Consider the following 21050-nt stretch of genomic DNA (forward strand, 5'->3'; position numbering starts at 1 on the left):
CTTAAGTGGTATTTAAATAGCTTTTAATACAAGCATTATAGAAAAGTCTGCCTCAAGATGAGTTTGTCTCCAAATAACTCAGCTTCATGGCAAAAAGAATAAAGGAAGGGGGGGTGGAAAGGGTACAAAAAAGGAAGAGATGGTTTTCATTGGCTTTTGATATGTAGGCAAATATGAAGCCAGAAATAGTGACAGAATCCAGTCTCCGTACCCTGCAGCCTGCGTAGTCAGTTATTTAAACTTTCTCAGGTTTATTAGGAGATGAGTACATGCCTAAGGATGCTGTGTGGGAGACCACCACCAGCTATAAGTTCTCCAGAAATCTTTGGGGCCTCAGACAGAGCTCCAGTATTGACAGACAGGCAGCCTAAATTGAATTACTCCCATCGGACTGAAACAATGCACTAGATGCAGACACATTCTCTGCCCAATGCCAGACCTCCCTCTGCCTGTGTGACTGGTGTGGTGCTGGGGGGGCTCAGCAACTGCCCTGGTGCTCTGAGCAGTTGCTGGGGGAGCAGTTGCCTCCTCACCTGCTGGTAGACTCTTCCTCCACAGGCGATCATGGAGCAGTAGCACATTTCCAAGAGGCTCACCTAGGACACACCTGCCCAAGGGTTTTGGCTCTGCAGAAAAAGCTCTTCCTCTGGACTCAATGGAACATACGCAGTCTTTGCCAGTGATTGGGGATGAAACTAAGAGTGAGTTTCCATCTCTTTTGGACATTTCTCCCACTGTCCATTTCTATCTCCTCACTGCTGCCCCAGCACTATTCTTCCAGTCCTGTATTTCAGTATCTCAAACTTTGTAAGTCCTTATGCTACTAGACAAGTTATCTTCTTCACAGAGCCCCCAGTGCCCTAGATTTTCTTAGTATCAAGAGGCATTCCTGCTCTTGAGGTTGAGTATTTGAAATGGAATTGTAGGCAGATGACAAGAAAATGCAGAATTGAAGGGTGACCTTGGAGAAAATCATGACAGTGTTAGGGCAACTGTAATGTAAGTTTTGTCAAATGTCTAAACTTACTGTACCACAGAACTGCGAAAAAATCTACCTTCCTTGGAGACTATATAGACTGATAGCAGGTATGGTAAAAAGACAAGAGTCTCATCTAAAAATGTGAAATTTAGCATTCCTTCTAAATGTTTTGTAGGCTTTGGAATAGTCACAGCTTTCATGGTTTTAAATCTCTCATGTCCAGGAAGATAACTTCATACAATAAGAAGCAGTTTAAAATCAGAATTCTGGCTTCTAATTGAAGTTAGCTAGATTTATTATAAGCATTTTTTGCTCATTGTTTCATTACTGATCATTTGCTGATCATTCACTGCTCATGAATTTTAATGGAATTTTCTGAACAATTTTGGCTTGAAAATAATATAAAGTAACCTAACATCATATCATCTGTTTATATTTATTGGCCCGGGAGTTAAATACTTATTCTGGAAGTAGGAAACTAGGATTCAGTTCCCTCTTCTGGCTGAAAAAGATTAAAACACACATTAAAAAGTAACCAGGAACACCATAGGAAAGATTTCAATCCCTTCTGCTGATCTTGTTCCACTTTGCATAAATTCCTGAGCTGGAAAAACAGTAGCAGGTCAGATATCCAACCTCTCAGGATTATCAGCAGATTAAAGTGTGTTCCAGAGTGGGTCTTCCTTTGCTTTCCTTGCATGACCATGAAAATTAAGTATTTAATTCAAATGACATGTAGTATTCTAGTCAACAACAAAAAAAAAATTGCATTTTTCATTGGAAATTAAAAAAAGGAATTCAAACCATTTCTGCTTCCTTCTCTGTTTTTCAGTTCATCAGCTGAACTGACAAATCAAATGTTCACATTGCTATACTTTCAATGTTAATTCTTTTACAAGACATTCTGTGCTGTCATTTATAGCCTTATCCAAAGCTTTACTGAAGCCACTGGAAAGATGAACAAGTTTCCATATTTTAAACAAGAGGGGTAGAGTGGTGGGAATTTATATTAAGTGATTCCAGACCATTGGAGACAGTCTCAAGCAGTTAAGTTATTGCTACCATACTGTCAGAAATTACATTTAGAGATTACATCCTAAAACAGAGACAAAATAGTAATTTTTAATAGAATACAGTTTGTTTTAGGAGTCTCAAGCACTCGTGTGACAGTCTTAACTTTTCCTGGCTCTTGATGAGAACAGGCTTGAGAGATGGAGGATTTCTTTATTACCCTCTTATACATCTTGGTGGAGACACTGGGATAATCTCATTTATATTGTAGTACTTGTATTGTGCATTTTAATGGGTAGTGGATGTTCAAGAGTATTTTATTTCTGTAGGTGCTAATTATGGCAAGTACAGTCCCTTGTCAGCAGTAGGGTGTGGAACCAATCTGCTGGAAATTTAGAAATTAAACTCCTTTATAAATATTGATTTGAAAAATCCATTCATTATAGGAATTCAATCTTTTCTTGAAGTCCTTAATAGCTGACAACTCCTCTGTTCTGTTACTCTGTATCCTGTTCTCTACCTTCCCTGAATATATTGCCATTAGTAATAAATACTTAAGGAACAGCAATATTGCTTTTTCTCTTGGTAAAATACATATCTCTTTAAAAAATAAATTTCTAAGTAAAATCTACTTTTAGTATATTTATTTGCAGAAATCTAGTTTATAGAGTACACTAACTTTTTATAAGTATTGCTTTGCGGCTTTTTGGCAGCAACTCAGCAGGCAGTGCCTATCTATAGAAGCAAATAAGGATGAGAAACTTAAATGTTTGGACAATTAAGAATGGGTACAGCACCTGCTCAGATGTGTCCTTAAACCTTTTATTGAAGAATGATGTCACACTTTCAACTAGTAAAATTTTTCTCTCACTTTTCAAAGGACAGTTGCCAGCACTGATTACAGCACTCAAGACAAATATTAGGGTGGGTGAACAAGGATTAGGTCTCATAATCATACAGAATGGGCCATATCTCCAGATAACAAGCCTTGTTGAGAAAAGCTCTGCAGCTAACGAAGGAAAGCTAAAACCAGGTAAAAAGAACGAACAGTGATATTCAAATTTAATAGCATTGAAAATATTCTTGTTCTGCATTTGTGCTTTGAGCCCGTCTCTGATTTATTTACACTTACACAGATCAAAATAAACTCAATTTAAAATTACAGAGAAAAGAAACTAGCACAAACAGTATAAAACTCAGTGCCAGCATTCCATTATAGTGAAATACCTGTGATCTTAAAATAGCTGATATGGATGCCTCTTTCATAATCACATCAAGATTTAAATCTGTATATTGTTCTACAGCAAAATCAGATTTCCTATTCATCAGCAGGTTTATCCAAAAATGGTTTGACTACTACCTTTATATAGCAACTAAACTTGAATAATATCATTCTTTGTTCAGTGCATTATTGTTCAAGTAATTTAATTCTACAAGTAACACAAAACTTCCTGAAGGTTTGAAAATAATTTGATTATTGTTTGCTTTTTATTTCTCTTTATTATACAGAATAGTTGCAAAGTGGCAATGGACTAATCTCTGTGCTCCAGCAATCCATGCAGGTGTTCATTTGCTAGAAGCTTTAAGCCTGAAATGTGCCATATCAATACTAACAGACTATTACTAGTTATTAAGGTTTCTTGTGGAACATCAGACACCTATATTAAGCTTGTAATTGAAAGCTCTGTAAATTTGCCTGCTTCGCATGCGTCCCTAGACCAATTACATTAGACTCATGAACTACAGTTAGGGAACAATAGTGTGCTATGTTATTACCAAGTATTAAATTGTGTCTAAAGTAGAAATCTATGAAGCTAAGTCTCCAGTGTAATGAAATAATTTAGAAATTTACTGGCTGTACAGCAAAAATGCATATCTTTAAATGAGAACAATTTTCCCAGCATTGCCTTTATAGTTTGGGCAGTCCTTTATTCTTGCACCTTTTGGAGAGAATTAGAATTCCAGGCACTAGGAAGAAAGATCTACTTGTTTGATGAAATAAAAAACACTGAGTGGAGTTCTTAACCTCCTTTTAGAAAAGGCTTTGCACTTTTGATCCCAGTATAAAAATCAGTGGAAAAATCCTGAGCATAAAATAGAAATGGATTTGGATTTGAACTAAGTACTTTTTAAACTTATGGTTATTTTAAGAACTGATAGCTTTCATTTATTCCCTAAAAAAACCCCATATGGTATAAAAAACCATATATATGATACTGATTTGGTTGTTGGTTTGTTTGGGTTTTTTTTTTACATATATATGGTAAAAAATCCAGAATATTTATCACTGAAACTAAATAGTTCTATTTGCAACAGTTTGAAAAAGGCAAGCTCCAAAAGCATTTTCAATAAAGGCTACAAGAACAAGGAGTCAAATTATTTATAGCATGTGATGTGTTTGACTTAGTGCCACAAGTATTGAATAGTTTAAAGGGGTTTGAGGACTGGTAACAAACATTGTCCCTTTGTAGCTGATCTTAGTTTTTGGAGCCAAAAGGAACAATTTGAGCATACTTCATGGAGCACCTGGATCTAACTCAGCACATTCCACACACACAAAGAAGCAAACAGTTGAATTTGTTCAATTCATTAGAGGGAACTTACAAAAACTTTATATTTAAGACAAAAGCTGTAAAATTTTGCAGAAAATACAGTATTTTTTAGAAGCTCCATCTCTTAATGATACCACAGGCAGCATGCTTATTTTTGCAATTATTTTACCAATGTACAGAGCATGGTGCTTGAGAAAAATATGATGCACAAATGCACTGCTTAGGAGTTTTTCTTGCAACAAATTAGCTTTTATCTTTATAGGCTTATTTTTTCAGTTAATTAAGATGAGTATTATCTGTACAATTTCAAACTGGAATCTAAAAGAACAATTTCATTGCTGCTTATTGCTTGAAGGAACTGGTGCCATTCTGCTGACTTTAACAGGGAGAAGGTAGAAATTAGCAGAGATAGTGGGAGGCACTAATGTCTTAAAATCCTAGAGTTAGACTCACCAAACTCATATATATGTATGCATGCCCTATTCTCCATGTCAGCAAGAAAAAACAGGGCTGCTTAGTACAGATGTTTCCTCAAAATACCTTCATAGTGCAGGGGTTTTTCTCCACATAAATGTTCAATAGCCAGTGAAGGGTATCAATCACAAAAGTGATAGGTGAACTGAAAAGGTGGGTGGTTCAGACTCCAGATGCTGGAGCAGAGGAGCAAAATTATCTACATCTGCAGTTCAGAGATGGCTTTGACTTGCCACAACAGTATTATCAGGACAGCATGGGCAGAAAAAGCAGAATTCTAAAAGGACCTAGTAAAAGCTGAAAATGTCTTGCAGATATATTAAAGCGTAAGTACATTTATGTCTAAGCATTTTGAAACATGTAATTTGGTTGATTTATTTTTCTGTTTGAGGCTGAGAACTTGCTTCTTTGGTATCTGATATCCTGGTACTTGTTACAGAACTTCTTGTTTGCGCCCCAGTAGAAACAGTGTCTTCTGATAAGCTAGAGTGGAGAGAGGGTGTGATAGTGATGGAGTAGGAGTAGTTAGTGGAAAAAGTGAAGGAAAAAATGGTAGTCAGTAGCTCAGGTAAACAGTTTTAAAGCCTGTAAATTTTTGCTATAGGCATTTTTAACCCAAAAAGGTTAAGAAGAAAACAGAGCAAATGGAGAGGGGCTCCTTGCTCTGCCTAATAGGGCACCAGACAGATGTACTGCTTGTTTAAATCCCCTATGCTGTTCTGTTGCAGTTTAGCACATAATGTTTACTGATAAGGCTCCTCTGTGCAACTGTTTCTGCCAGGCTGCTGATAGAGCTGTAGTCTGCTGCAGATTGATTCTGCTTGCCTTTCGCGGTCTCCAAGTTTTCAGGTTACATAGTAATCGCAACTCCCCTGGAAGCCCATCTTGTTATACCCCATGGTATATATAGATGTTGGGTCTTCTGTACTCTGTTGTTCATGGATGCAGTACTGCTTTTTGCAAAAATGCAGCTCAGTGCTTTCCACTGGCAGCAGGTAATAAGAACATTATTTGCAGCCTTATCCCTTCAAACAAATAAACACAGAAACTACTAGCACTGTTTTCTGCTGGAACTCCTCAGCTTGATACTGCACCAGCTCCTGTAGGCACCTTCTACTTCTCCCCTGGCCTGTGCAATGCACCCATGTGTTGGTTGCTTTCAGAGTGGTGAGACAGGCACCAGTCACAGAGGAGAGTCAAACCCTGGAAACCTCCACGGCCCCAGACAAACACAAGGTGACATGGCTGTTACACAGATTCTCCAGCATCCACCTAGGTAAACTTAGCCACTGTGGAAGAAGGGATATGCTTGGCTGCCTACCAACACATAAACTGCAAGGTGACATACAAGGGCAGGCAGCAGGTATGTATAGACAGGGTATTCCTGCTGTGAAGAGGTACAGGGGAGCAGTGGAAAGACGCCAGCAGATCTGTTAGTAGTGCATCTGTGTAACCTCAGCTCAATCTTGCTGGAGTCTGTCCGGTCCCAAGTAGTGGTCTTGATCAGAGCGTTCACCACTGTGCCTTTATTTTGCCTAAAAAACCCCACAGAAATGGAAGATAGGATTGAATAGGCAATCTAAAGTTTAGAAAAATCCCAAAGTAAACAAGTGAACTGCAGCTCTTTTTTTGTACCTAAAAACACTTGAATTAAAACAGAAAGAAAAAAAAAAAAATCGCATCCAGTTGAAGAGCTGCTAAACACACACATACATAAAAATGTGAAAGTACAGTCATTAAGACTACATAGTTTGTAATATGAACATTTAAACAATTGAAAAAGTCTCTTAAACTGATTGCTTTCATTTTTCTTGCTTGGCAGGTGACATTCTAATAAAAGTTGGACATGCTAATGTTTTGGGATGGACTCTGCGAGAACTTGGACAACTCCTGCAAAATATTCCTATAGGAACTACTCTACAAATCAGAGTTTACAGAGATTTTGTTGAAGTACCTCCACACTGGCAATGTGCAGTTGAATTGATTCCTGAAGTAAAGATGATATCAGAGTAAGAAATAAGTATTATACATGACTAGAATTTCATACCTCATTGTTCTAGCAAGAAACAAGAAATAATGTAACAGCTTTTCTATTTAAGGTTAAGATGTTAGTCTAAGGATTTAATTTCATTTATTTTTCTGAAATAGAAAACTGTGATTTGAAATGAACAAATAATGAAGGAAGGTTACTCTTCTAGTTACAGTGAAGACAGGGTCAGGACAAACGTCAATTTTAGACATGCCCCTTCCCACCTCCAAAATGAGCATAAGAACTCTGGCTGGCAGTTATGCCACTGAAGTCAGAGACCATATCAATTTGTAATAGCCAAGGATCTAGGCAGTCACAAGCAGAGGACATCTTGCTAACAACCATGTGAAAAGCTTATCTGTTTCTTAGTCTAACTACTGACAGTGGTTAATGATTATGACTTTTAAAATTAAACTTCAAGAAAAATAAATTCTTGGGAGAGCTACTGCATACAGGGGCTTTTAAAAACATATGGCTCTCAATCTTAAAGGTGGCTTCTGTAGGGAGTATAATTAATTTAGACAGGATACAAGGCAGTTAAAAGTTTTCCTGAGGCACAAAGTTTCAATAGGAAAGACACCTCAGAGGTAGGGGAAGGAACAGAAGTATTAAAAGGACATAATTAGGCTAGAACAGCAGAAAGGAAGCTCACACAGCAATGGGCTTTCCAAAAGATTAAACCTCTAAACTTATGTTTAAATAAATCAAACTATTTGATATTCTGAAGCAGAAAAAGGATAGCTTGTTTTTCTGTTAACTGAATTATAATTTCACTATTACTTCAGAGTCCAAAGGACTATGGACAATAGTATGTTTGATATTACAGGAGCTTCAGAACTAATGAACTTGGCTTTAGAATAAGCCTTTGAAAAAAATTAAGACTCCAGGATTAGTTAGCTAAATGGCTATGGGAATTATTAAATATTAAAGTAATACCATGCTCTGTATTTGCAGCACAAATGAAGATGCTGAGGATGAAGATGACACCGGGTCCAGTAGTGATAATGATGTAGACTTGGAAACTTTTCAGTATATATCTTCCCAGTCATACTGTTGTGAGTTCACTCACAGGTTACCATCAATATCCAAAATTTGGCAGGTATCTGATACAGGCCAGACACTTAGTGCAGGCACAGACAATCTTTGTGATGCTGCACCTCATGATGATGTTGATGCATTGTGCAATTCCAAATTTGATGCTAGTGGTGCCAGACCTCTTTCAGACTGGGCTATGGAAAACAATGAGGCCAGTTCCTCTTCCTCCTGCCCTTCTGTATCAGATACATCCTATATGGAAGAATGTGCCTTTGTTTCAGAGTAGCTCGTAACTCGAATTCTTCCAAACCTACATTTCTAAAGTTGTATTGTATCTGTTTTCTTTTAATACACACCTAGACTTCCAAAAAACATCCAAGTGTCCTAAGATATTTGAAATTATATATTAGCTATATAAAGCTGTTTTAGAAAACAAAATGTCTATCAATGCTACTTGTGGAGAAGACATTCTAGAACACTACCTCTGCTAGTCCCAGACAAGTAGCAGTTGCAAGCTCTAAGAAAGTCTAATCATCTTTGTTTGAAGGTAAGTTTCTTCATTTACTGAACATAAAAGAATACATGGACAACTACTGGCAATTACAGCATTTTTCTGCATCACAGTGATAATTTTTGATATATCTATTATTTACATCAACTAAAAGTCACTTTATTTGCTCACTGTAGTTTTTCCTTCAGTGTACAGATCCAGACTTAGCAGCATTTTAGATACCATTTTCAGTGGAAAAAACTCAACACGAAATATATGAACTCAGCACTTTATTTGATGAGTGCAAACCCACAATTTCTCTAGATTAATTTTCTGAAAGAACTGAATTCATAGATAACGAGTAAGTAGTAATTTATTTAGAATATAGGTGACTTAGAGCTCAGGTCCATCTTGAATCTGCATCCCAGTTTTGTTTTTACAACTCATCAAGAAAAGGAGTATTCCCCAAATCGCCACTAGCTGCCATTGATTTCTTCCCACTGACGAACTTTTTTGCAGCCTGAAAATAAATCAGAATGATGGATATAAGGAAATATTCATTACACCAGTTTATCATGTTGCTTATAGCCTCAACTTCAAGTTATTAAACAAATCCCAACACTACTATATTACACCATCAAGTAATCGATTTTCTTTTTGCCATCTAAACTTGCTTCTAATACAGATCCTTGTTACTTTATAATCTAGACAGAAATAGTAGAATGACAGTTGGATATAAAAGGCATAAGCCCTTTGAAAAGGGTTATTCCTAGAATAACTCCTACACCACAAGATACAGTGGATCTCTCCTTACTACTAAAGCTATTTCTAGTTGCTCCTCCAACACAAATTAGAAGTTTGTGAAGAAACAAGTTTTCTATGTTAGAATTTCTGATGAATTTCTGTATGAAGTTTTCTTCAAGTATAAGCAATAAGATAATTTGGAATAGCAATGCAGTGACATCAATTTATCATTGAAAGCCTAATTGTTTTATTAAGCACACCAAATATTGTAGACTTGGAAATCCTAAAAGCCTTGACACAGAAGTGCCTGCACTGGAATTAATATCAAGTTTTCCATGAATACTAGTTGGCAGTTTTGGTAAATTTAAGTGAAGATGAGAATTTCACATACTCCCAGCTACACTATTTTTACAGGGTATTGCATTAAAGGGTCTTCTGTTAATGAAGTATGTAAAGACATCAGGAGATAGCCAGCTAGGATTTCTAAGCAAGTTGCCTTTTTTTTTAATGACAGTATATCTGTGTGTTTATAAACACACACAAACAATCACCAGTTTTGTATAAAAACCCCCCCAAACTTACACAGTGATTAAAAACACCTGTAGATGCCAACACATACGTACATTCACAACATCAGCAGTAGCTACAGAGTCGATTTTCTGAGCAACAACAGATGGTGATGTGTGTGTGCCAGAAACCAATGACTCGGAGCCAATTTCATTCAGTAACCCTTCTGCAGTCTCCACAGACATCAAGTAGGTGGCTTTCATCTGATTTCTGCCAACAAACAAAGCATTGAGGATGAGTGAGCATGTAAGTCCTGTTATTACCTTCCCCATCACCTCTAGAAGTACAATGAGTGTTTGGTGCTTTTTAAGTTTTCAAGATTCCTCTCTATTCTGAAAAGTTTTCCTTTCAAGTAAGGAAGGGTTCTGTAGTTAGGAAAGAGGCACCACAAATAGTCCGAGCATGAAAAAGACAGGGTACTTGAACACCTACTGCCTTGGAATGATCAGCCACCCCACACAGTCAGAAGATCTCTAGCTCAGAATTTCTTTCTGTTTGAAGTAACTAATGCAGGTTACCCAGGAGTTAAACTAATCTATCACTTTTTAAAATTAGGTTTAAAATTGATTCTAGTTTCTCATCAGAAACATATGTTTGCAGAGCAATTTTGTTATAAGTGACAAGGAAGCACAAAGAAGCAATGAATGTAAATGGTTAGGCTCCTTGTGCAATAGTTCCATGTTCTGTTAGAGGATGGCAAGTTTACACCATTTTTTCCATTTTGCACAGTCTCACTGCTACCTATGAAAACCTTATTTTTGTAAGCTAGTCCTTTTCCTCTTTTTTAAAAGGCAGAATGGCAGAAAATAGTTTATTCCAATAGAAGATGATTAAGTAGCTTGGTATTTTTGACTAAACTGCAAGACTGCAAATATCATTGACCTTGACTTTGTTTTTTGGGGTTGGGTTTTTTTGGTCACTGAAGGAAAACAAGCAATACAGAAAATATGTGAAGCCATTCCAGAATGGAAACTCCGTTAAATAAATAAATTTTTTAAAAAGCCACAAGCACTGCATGTAACACCCTAATACTAGGCAGCTTCATTACAAGGAAACACCACAAAACAAACTGAACCCCACAAAACTAATAATGCCAAATATAAAAGTCCAGGATTCACCATTTAGCTACTAAGTGACTAAGGCACAATCAATCACGTCTAGGTTATCATGTTTTGTGTAATCAAGCTTTATGTGAGGTCTTGAAAGTTTTTTATATATGCAAGACAATATTTTAATTTTGCTGCTTGAGTGAATCTGAACTATACTGTTGTACTGCACAACTACAGTTTTAGAGACTCAGTGCAGTTTAATGCTACCTGGAGACCAAACACCAGCTAAGGTGCACAACCCTCTATAAATCAGAAACTCTAAAACTTTGTTGGTATTACTGCATCTCTAATAGTAATTTTACCCCATCTCAAATATTCCTAGGGGCACGTATTTTGAGCTCTTGGATGTAACATCACTAATTCAGAGCTTTACACTTGTACACCCTCATTACTACAATTTTTTCAAGACACAGAAGACTGCTTATTATAATTGTTTTGGGAATTGCTGCAGCACAACTGTAAAGGGAATTACCTAAATAATAATTTAGGATTCTAATTTAAATACATCTTAATACTACAGAGTGTGATGAAAACAACAGCATTTGCTGATACTTGCTAATTTCTTAGATTAGAAGTTTTCAGAAAACATCAACACTTATGTCAAGTTTTTATTAGGAAGTATCACTAGTAGGGAATCAGTATAGCTTTGAAAGAGTACTGACAGCACTTCAGTTTTAATGTAGGACAGTGAGCAGTTCCCCACGGAAATAATTACAGGACAACGATAAGCTTTGCTGTACAGAATAGTCTGTCTGACAAGTAGCTGCATGTTAAGAAACTTCTCTTTACAACACACAAGACAGTTCTTTACACACTTACTTTGCCTTTGTGACATCGTCATCAGTGATGCTGCCCTGAGCAACTGCCTTTATCTGGTTCAAAGCAGCTTTAATGACCTGGGGAAAGATTAAATCATTTAAGACTTCTTCCTGCATTAAATTTCAACATGTTATTTCTATTATCTGACATCTTACAAACTTAGAAACTTCAGGGGACAGCAGCTGACAATGTTAGGATTGTCTGCCTGAACTCAATTCTGAACAGCTTTATGATGAAAGTAAAAACACTGTAATAAATGCCCAAGTGAGACACAAAAACCAGTCTGGATTTAAATAGCAACACCACATGAATTCATATGGTCTTCAGGAGAGTATTCAGTTCTGCCAGCTTCGTGAGCTAGCACGTTCCTCATGATGTACTTAGGCTTACACATGTAAACCAGCAATTACAGTCAGCAACTCAAAGTATTTTACTAGCTCTAGTTCCTAGTACTAGTAGGTATTTGTACTTTCCAGGAAGTAAGGCTCATTATTCCCAGCTTACAGAGCTAAGTCATAACGGAACATGCAACATTCTTATACAAGAAACCAGATGAATTAACTTTTTGTCACTAGCTCAAATCAAAACACTAGTTTGAGGGTTATGTTGTTAAAACTTAAATTCTAATCAGCAACTCACCTCTGCAGCAGTTGGAGCCTGGGATATGGTATAAATCCCAAAAAGCCCAGAATCAGAGTAATTAACATTGAATGCAGAAGCCTGCAAAACAAACATTATCATCAACTGTTTAAAGTATCAGAACAACACAGCATCAAGCATAGGAAAATAATTACTATTAGGATCTAAAATACTGTAATTCAGGAAGCTAAATGCTATCTGTACAGACGAAAGATCAGATTGGAAGGCCTTCTCTGAAGTAATCGTGCAAGAATGAACTAATGAAGATTCTAGCTAGAGGTAGAAACCTCTCAAAGGATAATATGCATTTTACTTAAAATATTAGAGTACAGTAATCCTTTGAACTTACATCAAATGGCTGGGTGGTTGCTTTAGCAATACCCTGGCACAATTTGCTGGTAACATTGCTTCCCCTCTTGATAAGGGGTCCAGCACCTAAAACATGCTGAAGAACACTGAACGCATTCGCTTCTGCACTCCCAACAGCAGCTCCTTCTGTTACAATAGCAGCATGGACAAGGCTATCGCCATTCTGTTCTCTAATTTCTCCTAAAATTAAAACAACAGAATAAAAGGTAAGAAACTACTGTACATTCAGAGGTATGGAAAGGAAACACTTCTAGCCAGGAGTTAGTTTTATGAGTAAGAAGACAGACTGTGAAGTTACTGCATGTCCACTCAGGAATACAGCAAGAAACTCTTAGTAGGCTGTATGTAATTTAAAGAAGTCCTTTACATTAAAGAATTTTCTCACAAGCACAGAATCAAGTACCTTACTATGCCTTATTTGAACCTGACCCTAAACCACAGATAGTATGAGATGATAAAACTCAGTGAGTCCCCAGATAACAAATATCCAGAAAAGTAGTGTACCTTCTGTTTATAGTATTATTTATCCTTTTTATAGAAACTGAAGTTATTCCAGTCAATATTAAACGTTGGAAACTTTTGTTTCCCCCATTTGTTTACAGTGATCCGATACTCCAACTAAACAATATCGACTGGTACTAGTACAATGAACTTAGTGAAATTAGTACAACTGAAAGAGCTAAGTATTGCTTTGTTTTTTATGAAAGACTAATGACATTCTAACAGATCTTCCCTAAAAAGAAAGCCTACCACCACTTCTAGACAGTCTTTAATCTATTGTTAATGCCAGGAGAAACCATATGTCAGCCTGTTTTTCACTTTATGGAATAAATGATCTTGCAGGTAAGGCTTTGTTGAAGATATGGGTCCAGTTTTATCTGAGAACTTTTCATGGTGGGGAATAATCCTCTGCTCAGTTATGTGGGAGATGCCTCTGAACTGTCACTTCCCATGTACAGCATTTAGTACAACTATATAGTTTTAAATTGCAACTCTGAATACTGCTAAATTTATAATAATCAGAAAATCAGTAATTCAGAACAGACACAAGAAACATACTTACCCCCTCGATAGACAGCCTTTGCACTAGAAATACCAGCTCCACTTCGGATATTTAAAAAGTGCTCTGCAACCTGCTTTAAGTCAGAGTGCTTTACACCTGCAATACAATAGTTATTCCAAGCAATGTAATGCCACTGAAAAGCTACAGCAGTTACATAAAAGTGTTTTAAGTATACTGTAACATTTTACTTCTACAGAGAACTCAAATTTCTACAACAGTTTTTCTTTATGAATTGCAGTGTCCATTAAAGAATGTACATACCTATTCCTACAAGAGCCATTCTTGCGCTTGTGAAATTGTTCTGTACAAAATGGTGAAGCTGCAACAGCAAATTCACGTTTTAGGGTATTTTGTGTAAAGAACAAAAATGGCAAGTGCGTTTCTGACATCCCCCCTTAAACTTCTAAATGCAGCAAACTCCAATACTTCCAAAAGAAGCTGTCTAGAATAGCATTTTACACATTCTCCAGTGACAACAACAGAACACTTTTATACAAGAACACTTGCATTTCATTGACAAACTGTCAACAGAAAGCCACTGGCATTAACCACCTCTCTAAATGTGAACGTGAGTTCTCTACTCAATACTAAAAGCTGCAGAGAAATAAATTATTTTAATACCAGACTAACAAGATAGTAAATACTGACTGTATATTTACTAAACTAAATTTCTCTCTCAAGTGTCATCATCTATCCTTGATAAAGAAATTGAAACAGATTTATAACACAACACAAATAATCCTACCTGCTCAGAAGTAATTTTTCCAATTGTGTAATCTGGACAATATAAGGGGTTTGCCAGAGCATGCTTATAAGCTGCAGCATGCAAGTTTTCCAGCACTCCTAAGAGGAACAAAGTTTCAGTGATGATGATTAACATATAGAAGCACATTTAGTTTCATTCATAATCTTCATTAGATGTCACCCCAGTGAAACAGAGCTGTGGTCCACTTTAAGGACCACAAGATCTGCAAAAGCAGGTCTAGAATAATCTAATACATGTGGAAATTTCATCCAAATCCTTGGGCAACAGAATCTGGTCTGAGGGCTTCTATTCTTTTGTACCTTATTTAAAAAAAATGTACTAACTTGCATATGCTCAGCATTTTTTGGCCTCAATAGCAATCTGTAAATGCAATCAGTGTTTAGGGGAAGGGGAGTAGCAGAAAACAACAACAGACTCTAACAGCCTTTTAGTTAGTTTCAGAATCATCAACTTCACTGTAAGCATCCCTGGTTCTTGAGCCTGAGAAAGTATTATAAACAGCTTGTTCTATTTGTAGCTTTGTGAGGTGTATCATCTATCTCCCTATTCAGCTGCAGGATGTCAGTGTCTTCAATTCCTTTCTCACTAGTTTTGTCTTGCATGCAATAGCATTCTACTCATTCCCATTTGATATTCTCCTTGTATTTGTTCATACTCTTTCTTCAAGAGAAAGATGACATTCCTGTCTTCATAGTTCTGTTTCTGAAGAAAACTGTAACTGAAAATATTCAATTACTATGAATCCAACCTGTAGTTGATACAAGTTTAAAAAATGACTGTTCGTGATTCCGATTTAAAAAAATAGTAGCACTTCAATAGAAGCCAGAGCTTTCCCAAAGCCCAACACTATGTTGTCACCTTTAATGGGTTATGAAGGTGAACATGCTGCACAGAGTAGTACAAATTATGTTTATTATATAGAACTACCTGGATAAACTTGGATGACTAGAGTTAAATATCACAAGATATATTGGAACCGGATTGGTTTGGCTGAGGCTTTGTGTTTATGTTGGGGTTTGGGTTAGTGGGATTTTTGGTTTTGTTTTACTTGCTTGGTTGGTTGGTTTTTTGTTTGTTTGTTTGTGGGTTTTTTGGTGTTTTTTTGTTTGTTTGTTTTTGTTTTGTTGTTTGTTTGTTTTTTTTTTTTTTAAGCCCACAAACCTAAGTTCATAACCCTAAAGCTGGAATCCATGTTAAGCATAATGAAAATACATATTGTTCTCATTCCAAAATAACCATACAAAGAAGTCTTCTGTAGAATACTGTTTCCACATCAATGAGTAATACCTAAATATTGTTTTCAGACACAAGCTGCTGCAAATATATTGTCATGTTCTTTGGCTGTACTTAAAAAAAATTTAAAAGGTAAAATGGAAGACATCAAGAATGGTGTAAGCTGTCTTCAGCATGTTACTTGCTAAAAGTTATGCACAGGCTGGAGAAGCTCAGGTATTTATAAAAATAAGTTCCATAACAACAGAAAGACCACACCTATCAATGGGGAAAAGCGGAAAAATTCAATTGTCATGTGACAGAGCAAAAGGGAATCCATTTTTTCCAAAGTTTTTCATTTTGAATAAAGTCCCATGAAGTCAATGCAGTGGATCAGAAAATACACTTACCAACTTGAGGATTCTGAAATGCGATTGCTTTGTCAACTTTTAACTGTGGCTGAAGATCGCTTACTTCCCATGGTCTAAACTCTGGTGCTGTGGTGACATTAAGAAGGTACTCCATTACTGTGTCACTAGATAAAAAAAGTTAAAGGCATTAAACACAATAAAAAAAGCACATGTTTCTTTTGAAGTTGAAAGCAGTTCAGACTAATCTGTAAGCAACACATTAACAACAAAATGCATCACTCGAGCCAAAGTAGTAGGTAGCACTGCTGTACAAAGTATGAGAACTCAACTTTAGTTCTATAACATTCATACACTCAGTAACATGATACAGAAGCCAAGTATCAATACAGTAATTTATTGATTTATTACACAACTATCAAAATAGATATTACTCCTGTAAAATGATAGGTCTCTACTACAGAGCAGTTTGAAAAGAATGCAGTAATTCCATTTACAGCATATCTAGATACCTACACATAGTCACGGAGGCATTCAACAGAGTAAGTCATTTTCTCTCTTGTGGAGTACACGCTAAATGAGAAAAAATACAAAATCCATTTCAGCAGAACACATAGAAGTGGATTTTCACATGTATTCCTTATTGATTGAATTTGTCAGCCAGATATGGACTAGAATATCTAGGTAACCTTAAATCTGCTTGAGATGACTGTTTAAAGGAGTGATAATACACACACAGCAGAAGCAGACTTAACTAAAACTCATAACTTAAGTCTCTTGTGACCATCAGAATTTAAGATATCCCAATAATTTACAGTAAAACAACAAATAAAGGCTGAACAGCAAAACGTGAATAAAAATGGGTAATTTAGAAATTATTCTCTTTGGGCAGAAAACACAGTTGGTCTTTTCCACTTCACCACATTTGTGATTAACAGGAACAGTAAAGGGTAGAGTCTCTAGTTATATAAAACACTGCTTTTAACCAAATTCTATATAAAACAATCTTACTGGATGATTTCAAGATACATTGCAAGAAAGCAGGCACAGCAAAATCCCTCTTTTATTTCTCTTAGGCTTGTTTTCTAGGCTTTAAACTCTCAAATGACAAAAGCCAACTACTGTCTGAATTGTTCCCAAAACTGCAGTATGATGAGTGGTATCTATTCACAAAAGATGGAGAAAAAAACCCAAACCAATCTACTGACTTCAGCAAGTTTAACCTCAAAGCCTGAAAAGGCAGACAGAACATTATTCCTGGACAAATTACATTTCTTCTGGGTACACAACAATAATATTTTGTTAACTGAAAGGTGGTTTTAAAATACAAATCATGGGTGCAATCTGGAACCTTAATAGAACAAGAAGTACAAAAGATGTTCCTTGTCAACATTCACCATTCAAGTACCATTACCACACCGAGATTATCCACCCACATAATGTTATGCTTATTAAGTTTAGTCATACAGCTTGTTTGCATCTTACCAAGACAGATTATCTTTACATGCAGTTACAAACCTTAGGCTGCCCCCAACAGCTTCAATGCCACGAGTAATCCGGAAAGAAGACGCTCCTTTAGTAGTCTATTAATAAATAAATAAATAAATAAATAAAAATAGCAACTTAAAATTCTAGCTAGTTTAAGAATGGATTTGTCTGAGGTTTTTCAGTGCTCAAGCAACAATGAAACAATATCTGTTTATTCATTTATACAGAAACCATTTTGAAAAGTTGAGCCAGCTTATTGCAGCCTTACTCCAAATAATTTCTATCAATCCTCTGATTTTCCACTGTAATTGCTCACATATTTGCTCCCCAGCCCCATTCTAGAATGATCCAGGTTTGCTTAAACATTTAATAGGATTCTTTGAATTAGATAAGCTTGACAAAACCAGGGCAAAGAATGCCTACACATACTATTATGCTGACAGCTTTCTGAGGAAAGTAACTTCAGGCAGCACTTGGGAAGTAGGTAATAAGCAGCTGGGATGTTTGGGTTTTTTATTGCCTAAAACCGATGTGGATTGAACCCATAGGACAGCAGTCAGAGGCAAGGCAGTGGTGCTGTGTAGCTCTAATCGTCACAGCCTGCCTGGTGTGTGAGGCAGCTAAAGCCAGACAGCAATGGAGATCAGCAGGCACAAGGGGAATGGGCACCGTGGGTCAAGCCCATGGGACATCTAGCCCAGCGTTCTGCACCCAACAGCGGCGACAGAAAAGGCTGTTGAAAGGTTACATCCCACAACCCATTCAGTGGTATTTCTGCAGTACCTACAGGAGTTATTCCTTTTAGCAAGTGTTTAAGGACCTGCTATCAATAAATTTGACTGATTCTTTTTTAAACCTGCTGATATGTATCTGCCCCCACAGCATCCTGTATAACTGAAGCTAGACATAAAACAGGAAGGGAAAACAAGGAGCCTAAAATATCTTGATGGCAGTAGTAGGAAAACCTATTCAGAAATATTCCACGCACAAAATTGAGTTTGTATCAGCCACCCAAATTAACTTTAACTGCAGCTCAAATGAAATGAGTTATGCACATAGCTTGATATAAATACATTTTTCATATATAGACTAAGACACCACTGGAGAACATAATTCTAAGTAAATATCACTGCCTGTCTTCCAGGAACTAATGACATTTCTCCTCCACTTGAACTAGGTAACCAAGAATCAAGGTATATTGTTTTCTATTTTTGAAGATCTTTTACAATAAATTTTGCCATATTGTTTCTTTTTGCAATCATAAACCTTCCACCAGTTCATCTACTGCCAACATAATAACAAAGAGAATAAACACCTACCAAATTAGATGCAAGACGAAGCAAGTGAGCAGTTCCCAAGTTACTAGTGGTTTCATATCTGCTGCCTGCTTTAATAAACACACCAATTCTTGAAGCTGGAGAAAAGTTTTCCAGAGATGCAATAACTAAGCCATTTGGTAATTTTGTGATCTGTATTAAAAAGTAAAAATTTGGTTTAGTCATCCACTGGAAGTACTGTCACAGTTCTGCTTTGACGGAGTTTTAAAAAACAAAAAAGAAAGAGAAGAAAATACCAGTATTCATACCAACCTCAAGATCCTCAGACTCTGGAGATAATTTCACTCGTTCTGCAGTTGCTGAGGCTGCAACTTTAGGAGCTACTTTAAGTGAGTAAAGTCTCTTCTAGAGAAAAAAAAGCATAAGAGAATGGATTTCCTGAATTAGTTCATCGCATGTTCCATTACATACTGAAAAAGCAACTACTTTTAAAGTAGAAATATAATGAATGACTTCAAGCCCCAGAGTAAAAACAGCAATTCCCTTGTAATTTCCCTGGACATTTTTTACATCCCTGTTGGAACCCATGCAATGGCTCACACAAGGTCTCTGGAAGTTCAAGAAACAGCACTGTAAGAAAGCTTTTTTTCCCCCTGTCTCTTTGCCATTGTGCAGTGGACATGTCTACTGATATTATATAGTCTGCAGGACCACCGTATAAGCAGTTAACTGAACAAACAGCTACAACAATCAATATATGCAAGTAAAACTTTGGAGATAACATTCTAATTTATTAGATGTAGGCAGTTTAACTCCTAAAGAGTTGCCTCTCAGAACACCAATCTATCTAGACTGACTGCTGTGTACGAAGACAACACGTATGCAAGTCCCCAAACTGCAGAGTAATAACCAAAAGCAGGCCTTCCAAGTGAAGAGCTGAACATTACATCACCCTTCCCTTCAGTAGCTGCCAACAGAGAAGACAAGACTATTGATCTAGAATCTGAAATGTTATTCTCTTTGACGTTTTCTGAGTTTCTTATACTTGTAAAATAAATTATTATTCTCTTTTTCACATTAAAAAAACCCAAATAAGTTGATTCCCATACACCTCAAAGAAAAAAACTCAGTGACAAAACCACTGCTGCACTCAACTGTAGGGATACCAATGACCCCTTGCTTTGCCACAGACTCTATTCAGTGAATGAGAGTAGGAAAAACTCCTTTCTTCCCCCACCACAAATTTGTTAAGACACCTATTTTTAACTTCTATGCCTACTTATTTATGAATTACTAGTGCACGTCTAAAATTGACTCGCAAACATACTGTGACTCAGAAGCCATTTGCCACCCTACTCGAGAGAGCATTTCCAGCAGAGACCTAGCACAAGTTGTGTTACAGTTGTCCGCCGGCTTGACGAGACCTTCTGCAGCAGCAGCGACAGCCGCAGCCCTCTGCCCCCTCCGTGCCTCCGGGACAAGCCGAGCTCCGCTTGCCAAGGACACCATCTTGCCAGAAGCAGCCGAAGTTCCCCCAGCGAGAAGGGATCCCCTCAGAGACCGCTCCTGCCCCTCTCCGGCCGTACGGGAGGTCCTGCCTCTCCGAGAGCGGCGCGGGGTGAAGCCTGCGCAGCCCCGCGCCCCGGCAGCCGCTCTCAGGGCCGCAGCTGCGCGCAGGCCGCCCCGCGGCCTGTCTGACCTTCAGCCCCGCCGCTCCGCCGGCCAGCTCCACACCGACCTCATCCCCCACCCTCGAGCCTCGCTGACGGCCCCGCAGGCACGAACGCTGCCCGCCCCCTCGGCGCCGGCTGGGGTCAGGCCCGCCGGCAGCCACCGGGGTCCGCACGGCCACTGTCACCGCCCTCTGCACCTATCCCCCAACGCGCAAAGAGCCTCCAGATCACCCTCACCGACAGGGAACGCGAAACCACGAGGAAACCCTTCATCCTTCCGCGCCTCTCCGTTGGGCCCCGGCGAGAAGATAGCTGTCCCGGGGGAGGACTCTGCCTTCCCGGCACGTCCTGCGCCGCTTTGACTTTCTAGCGAGCAAATGGACCAA

At 37.7% G+C, this 21050-nt stretch overlaps 2 protein-coding genes across 3 annotated transcripts; one reads left to right on the top strand and one right to left on the bottom strand.

The window, feature by feature from the left end:
• Positions 1 to 655: 655 nt before the first annotated feature.
• PDZD9 (PDZ domain containing 9) lies at positions 656 to 8366 on the top strand. Its single transcript, XM_009968003.2, has 4 exons — positions 656 to 701; positions 2871 to 3023; positions 6839 to 7025; positions 8000 to 8366. The coding sequence occupies exons 1-4, from the start codon at positions 656 to 658 to the stop codon at positions 8364 to 8366; spliced, it is 753 nt and encodes a 250-aa protein (XP_009966305.2).
• Positions 8367 to 8845: 479 nt separating this feature from the next.
• On the bottom strand, positions 8846 to 21010 carry LOC104361807 (cytochrome b-c1 complex subunit 2, mitochondrial). 2 transcript variants are annotated; one of them, XM_042798489.1, is made up of 14 exons: positions 20902 to 21010; positions 19304 to 19396; positions 19034 to 19183; positions 17745 to 17809; positions 16743 to 16799; positions 16269 to 16393; positions 14626 to 14723; positions 14142 to 14199; positions 13881 to 13976; positions 12798 to 12997; positions 12449 to 12529; positions 11810 to 11886; positions 9938 to 10091; positions 8846 to 9090 (listed from the first exon to the last, which is right to left on the bottom strand). In XM_042798489.1, exons 1-14 carry the CDS (start codon positions 20935 to 20937, stop codon positions 9007 to 9009), a joined length of 1374 nt encoding a protein of 457 aa, XP_042654423.1. In that variant the 5' UTR covers positions 20938 to 21010; the 3' UTR covers positions 8846 to 9006. The 2 variants fall into 2 exon arrangements, with proteins under 2 accessions (XP_042654423.1, XP_032839489.1); XM_032983598.2 differs by lacking the exon at positions 8846 to 9090 and having other exon boundaries at positions 10018 to 10091; positions 11806 to 11886.
• Positions 21011 to 21050: the final 40 nt, after the last annotated feature.

Source organism: Tyto alba, unplaced genomic scaffold (genome assembly GCF_018691265.1).
Source record: "Tyto alba isolate M040663 unplaced genomic scaffold, T.alba_DEE_v4.0 Super-Scaffold_28, whole genome shotgun sequence".
Taxonomy (NCBI): Eukaryota; Metazoa; Chordata; class Aves; order Strigiformes; family Tytonidae; genus Tyto; species Tyto alba.

What these genes read in the sequence shown, in the direction of transcription:
- LOC104361807 (XM_042798489.1), bottom strand. Translation starts at nt 20,937, where the DNA reads ATGAAGGGTTTCCTCGTGGTTTCGCGTTCCCTGTCG. An exon ending in CAGAGTCTGAGGATCTTGAG is followed by an intron (nt 19,184 to 19,303) that starts GTTGGTATGAAT and finishes TTTTTAATACAG; the next exon opens with ATCACAAAATTACCAAATGG. An exon ending in AATGGCTCTTGTAGGAATAG is followed by an intron (nt 13,977 to 14,141) that starts GTATGTACATTC and finishes ATTGTATTGCAG; the next exon opens with GTGTAAAGCACTCTGACTTA.
- PDZD9 (XM_009968003.2), top strand. Translation starts at nt 656, where the DNA reads ATGGAACATACGCAGTCTTTGCCAGTGATTGGGGATGAAACTAAGA. An exon ending in GATTGGGGATGAAACTAAGA is followed by an intron (nt 702 to 2,870) that starts GTGAGTTTCCAT and finishes CACTTTTCAAAG; the next exon opens with GACAGTTGCCAGCACTGATT. An exon ending in GAAGTAAAGATGATATCAGA is followed by an intron (nt 7,026 to 7,999) that starts GTAAGAAATAAG and finishes CTGTATTTGCAG; the next exon opens with CACAAATGAAGATGCTGAGG.